The 5932-nt window shown below is 31.8% G+C and overlaps 1 protein-coding gene across 1 annotated transcript; it reads right to left on the reverse strand.

The window, feature by feature from the left end:
* Positions 1-4924: 4924 nt before the first annotated feature.
* On the reverse strand, positions 4925-5727 carry LOC132311350 (zinc finger A20 and AN1 domain-containing stress-associated protein 1-like). The gene has a single exon (XM_059809234.1). It carries the CDS (start codon positions 5588-5590, stop codon positions 5129-5131), a length of 462 nt encoding a protein of 153 aa, XP_059665217.1. The 5' UTR covers positions 5591-5727; the 3' UTR covers positions 4925-5128.
* Positions 5728-5932: the final 205 nt, after the last annotated feature.

Here is a 5932-nt window from a genome sequence, read left to right on the forward strand (position 1 = left end):
ATAAAAGGGAGGTTAGGGAATTGAGTTCACCAAGACCTTGTAATTATGCATGCTTATAAGTAATTTGAGGATATAATTATGTGTGATATGCAAGGTGTAAAAATATCAAATAACTACAACACTTTTTTAGAAAATCATGTAAGTCAAGACTAAGCATAACCCATCTGCGGTTGGCATGGCTCATCCACCTAAACTAGGGTGTGGTATGAGCCATCTTCCCTAAGCATGGCCTATCAAGGTCTTTGACATTACAAGTTTTAGCACATGAAATAACTCATCTGGTATAAACTATCTTTGGTTGGCACAGACCATCTACCTAACTACATTAATCTAAGGTTGTAGTACGGTCCGTCTTCCGTTGGCATAATCTATCTAAATTCATATAAATCATGCCTATAAACTCATTTCATGAATAGCAATTTCCATTGTCACATATGAAAATATCAAGTGTATAAATATATAACCATGCTTTCTAAGACAAGAATTACATGATACATTTACCTATATATATATTCTGCAAAGATTGTAAATCAATTTTAATGTAAGAAAACACAAATTGAATAATACATCATTTATCTTTATTCATAAAACTCATCACATACAAGAGCTTTCCCCAATTTACATTACAAAAACTACATAATCACTTAATCAAGGCTACCTCAATCCCATAGAAGGGGATTTAACTCATCCTGGTGGTGGTAGGAACTTCGCTCAAGAATCCCAGCTATTTCTTACTTTCTCTCTTTAGAAACCTCTAATTCTCTTTCCAAAAATGATATATGATATGAGATATATTTTGATACAATGTAAGGATAGGTATATAACCCCCCTCTGCCAGAATTTAGTTCAAAAACCCATTAAACTCGTGCATTCAAGTGAGGATGAGAGAGAAAAGTAACTGAAATTTCATTTGAAATTCGAATCTGGGGATTTGCGTCCATACGCAAGGAAGTGCGTCAGAACGTATAGTGTCTGAGGCTTCCTTAGCGCGCGCGCAGGGTGTTGGCTTCGCAGGCTTGTCGCATCGGGAGTCTGGACGCATGACTGCACATCCGGACTCAAATTCGTGATGCTACTAGAATTTCACTTTTTAACATTTAGAAATTGATGGTCACGATTTGTGAAGGGCGTCCGAACGCAAGAAATGCACTAGGAAAGTGCGTCCGGACGTATGGCTTGATTCCTTGAAGTTGAAATTTCCTTTTGCTTAGCTTTTCGGGCCTGACTTCATTCTCAAGCTGAGTACGATCTTTAGGCTCTAAGTCCATTTTGCCAAGTTCCATAGCTCTCCAATTCCCTTGTCTATAAAAAGCCATTAAATTCCCGCTTTTACACCATTTTAGCGATAAGCCCTGAAAATGACAATTAAACATAAAACTATATAAAACATAATTTATTAACACTCAAAATAGATTAAAAAAATGCAATTAAGGGCACTTGAATATGCAATATTCAGCGTTTATCAATCTTCTTCTCTATTTTCGACAACCTTCAAGCTATCTCTAGTCACTCTCTACTTCACTCTCTAGATCTCTGCCTCTTTTATAACTCAAGTATTTGTAAAAATCATCTTCTTCTGACTACTACATATATATATATATATACACACACACAAACTAACCCACAAATCCTAACCTAAGTCTAACTAAAATAAAAATAAATAATACTAATAATACTAATAATTTAAAATAATCTCATTAACCAATTTAAATCAAATAGCCACTTAATCATTTAATAAGAACAATTAGCCAAATAAAATAATTAAAGTGTAATTAAATAATAAATTAAATACTCTAAAAATTAGGGGTATTACATATACCTTTTCCAACTTTCCAAAATAGTCGGCTTTAAGAGCCACCCGATCGTGAATGGCTTAATCGGCGACGGTGCTAAGCCAAGCGGGCCAACCAAAAGCTTAAAGACTAGCCGCCACCACCACAATTGTGAGAACTATCCCTCCCGGATTCATTCAAATTGCTCCCACTCAATCTAACTTACTCTTCCTCATCTTCTTTAATCCGTCTGTATCATCGTTTTCTCAATCTTAAACCCTGGAACAATTGTGAATGCCACCTAAAACTCGTCGTCTCCTCCATCGTACGAGGCAGCGAAGAGCACCTCCTCCTCCGTCATGTTCTCCATTTACAACTCTGAAGACCTACTCTTCTTTCTCACCTGAAAGACGTTCAAATCTGGATAGTACGAGAACAAGAACACCAAGCAACACAAAAGCCAAACACACCTCACCATTTCTACAAACCATGCGAAGAATGCCATTTCTTGATAATCTCCTAATCACTTTTCGTTGATTCAAATCCCTAAAACTTGGCGCGTTTGTGTTGAGCGAATGGGTCTAGGGTTTTGATTGGGATGTGCTTACAAAATCACATCCATCGGCGAGCACATCCAATGGCAAGATTGGAGAAAGGGAGGAAAAAGGGGGATTACACAGATTTGATGTTTTATGGTTGAATGACATGGGTTATTTTGGTCATTGAACACAACTGATATTTTGTGAATATAACATAATAAAATAATAAGGGGCAATTATGACATTTTAAATGGGAGAGGGTGTCTCTGTCAAAAAATTTGTTGACTTGCATATAGGTGACATTAACCAGAACCTCAGTGGTGTAAATGCAATTTACCCTAACTTTTAATTAATATTTTTGTAATTTTAAAATAATAATTATAACTTTTAATTTAATATTAAATAGCAAAGTCAAATTTGATATTTCACAGCCCATTTAATGGGTCGGTCACGGATTTAGAGGTAACTTCATAAGTTTTGCTAGTTCATAGATTTTATTTATTTATTTATTTTACTAAGATTTTATACATGATTTTGAAAGTACAGAGGGTTTTATAATTTTAACCCGTATATATATATATATCACTTTAATTGTTTAAATAAATGCATTGTTTTTTTTTTTTTTTTTTTTTAACTTGCATTCCTTTAAAATAAAAAATAAAATGTACCATTTATATGTATATATATTTTTAACTATTACTATCAAATATTGCATTCATATGGGATTGACAGGACAACTAACAAATATTATTATTTTCTAACATAAAAGAAATAATATATTACTCACAAATCAAACAGAGATTTCTTACGTATCAAATTAAAATTTTATTATCGCACCATTCAATGGCTTTAGCATACGTAAAAAATATTAAAACGTTTTTATACACAAATATTATATCTATATATACATATAGAATAATGTATTAATTTATTCACATATGTTGGTACTAAATTTTAAATTTTGTTACTTTCTCGTTCTTGATCTCGTGTAACTTAGGTTGATCCTCCCCCTATCTAATTCAATTTCATATCTTTATATAAAATAAATTTGAATATATGAAACTTCTTAACGTCATCTCATAATTCATCATAATTCATCACCAAATACATTTAGGCTTCTGTCCAACGTTGTGTGACACACTTGTACGTGTATGTGTTATGCTACATCATTTATTATTATTTTTTACCAAAATCAATGTCAAAATTATTTGATAAGTTTTCTTCTAATAAATCACTTTACGCATCTATAAACTTTTAAAATGATTTTACATCCATAACTAGATGTTTGTGTGACATATGATGAAAATTTATTTTAAAAATATTTAAACATATAAGGGAAAATTGTGTTAATCTCTACTTATATATTGAGAAAATATAGATTTCCCAATGAAAAGACGGAAAAAATTGTATTCTTAAGTAATACTACTCCCAGACCTCCCAATATAATACCCAATCCTAGGAAAACTAAAAGAGGGAAGTCATATCCACACTTCACTTTTTAACATTTATACTATAATCTTAAATGAAATGGTAATTATAATATAAACATTACAAGTAAATAGTTATTACTTTTTAAATGACACAATTACCCTTTCATATTTTCTTATCTCTAATCTTTAATATTTTAAGTATTTTTTGACAACACAAATAAAATAAAATAAATTTTTTTTAAGGGACCAAAAAAAAAAAAAAACTTTGTTATATTGAATAAATTGCCTCTTTTGACTGGATCAAAAATCAAAAAAATAAAAAGTAACTATTTAAAAAAATTATCTCTTTTGACATGAAAAAAAAAAAAAAAAGCCCAAAAAATATATTTATTGAAAAAATTATTTCTATTGTCAATATCCCCAAAAATAATAATAATAAAAAGTACAAAACGAAGATGATTAAAAAAAAAAATTTATCACTATTGAATAAATTATCTCTTCTGATAAGACCAAAAAAAAAAAAAAAAAAATTTATTTTTATTAAACATATATTATTTCTTTTGACAGGACCCATAAAAAATTACCAAAAATAAAGTTACTTCTTTTGACAGAATTGATTTTGCATTAATAATTTTAAGGGCCTTCTTGTCATTTCTTTTAAAAGAAAATGATAAATGGAGTGTAACTGAAAAAGAGTGGAATACAAATATGGTCTCCCTGTATTTAAATAAAGAAAAATGATATTTACATTTTATTTTCCTACTTTAGCACTATGCTTTATTTAAAAGAAAATTACATAATATCATTTCAAAGCATTCTCACCCATCACAAATACACAATCATTGTAAAACACTCCCAATTTTATAATTATAATTATATATTACGTTGACATTACAATTTTGTAATAGATTTCTTTTAATAAAAGAAATCACAAAAATTACCTCTCAAACGTGAAATGCAAGAAAGTGTAAAATTATTTTTTAAAAGACAATGGTGTTAATTTTTATTTTAGTATATATTAAAACAAAAAAAAAAAAAAAAGAAGAAGAGGAGGAATATTGTCATTGTCATCAATCAAAAAAATATAAAAAAATAAAAAATAAATTGTATTGTAAATATTCCATCTATTATATATAAATTTATATATTGGTGACCACAACATTTGAAAGCGAGCTAAAGAATATGGAAATAACCAAAAATAAATAAATAAATAAATAAGAAAAGAGACATTTCCATTCCAGTGGAACAAAATGACATTAATACCCTTATTCCTTAGTGGAATTTAGGAAACAGACCCTCCAACAATCAACATTTTCATTCAACCCTCTAAAAATACAGGAAGGTTAACGCTATATCTTATACTATCTCTCTCTAGATTTTCATTTCTTCAAACTTTGAGAATCTTCGCCGGTCTGACCACCGGATTTTCCCTCGCGATCGCCTCCCTGCCGGCGGCCTTGTAATCGAAACTACACTCGTGCCGATCCGAGTACCGGTGCACCGGACAGAACAGCTCGCCGCACCGGCACCGGAATCCGGTCAACCCTACCCTCCTCCGACATCCGGCGCACCGGTTCACCTCCAACCTTCTACGCACAACCGCTTTATCCGAAGCCCGCATATTCCGATCCGATCTATCCGGCGAAGGATCTGCCTTGGGAGGCGTACAGATCGTCAGATCCGGCGGCGGATCCGAGTTGTCCGGCGACCTCGGCGTGGTGGTGGAGATGAGGTCATCGGTGGCGGGGAGCTTCGGCGGAGGAGGAATCGGGGTGGTGCAAGAGGATGAGGTTAGGAATTCGGGGAGTTTGAGCTTCTCGGTCTCCTCTTTCTCTCTCTTCTGAGCCATATTTCTTTCTCTTTTTTTCAGGTGTTGTGAGGAGAGAGAGTGTTGAGATGGGGGAGAAATAGTGGCTTTTGGGTGATGGAAATGGAATGAGAATTTTGTGTTGAGAGTTTATTTGCCCAATGTTTGCCAGCTTTTTGATACAAAATAGAATCTTTTCTTTGTTTAGAATTATAAAATATTAGATAATATCTTTATTTATTTGCAATTTCTAAGTAAAGATGGAAATTATAAAAAATGTTTTTATACATTACTGATATAATAAAATGTTTTTATTAAATTAATCATTAAGTCAATTTTATTCTTGGCTAATATTTTTATTTCTTGTTTTTTTATTAATACTGT

This window comes from Cornus florida, unplaced genomic scaffold, assembly GCF_030987335.1.
Source record: "Cornus florida cultivar Cherokee Brave unplaced genomic scaffold, ASM3098733v1 CherokeeBrave_3.0.0_Hap2_Chr06, whole genome shotgun sequence".
Lineage (NCBI taxonomy): Eukaryota > Viridiplantae > Streptophyta > Magnoliopsida > Cornales > Cornaceae > Cornus > Cornus florida.

Bases quoted from the DNA above. Each gene is read 5' to 3' on its own strand.
- LOC132311350 (XM_059809234.1), bottom strand. From the start codon at position 5,590: ATGGCTCAGAAGAGAGAGAAAGAGGAGACCGAGAAGCTCAAACTCCCC.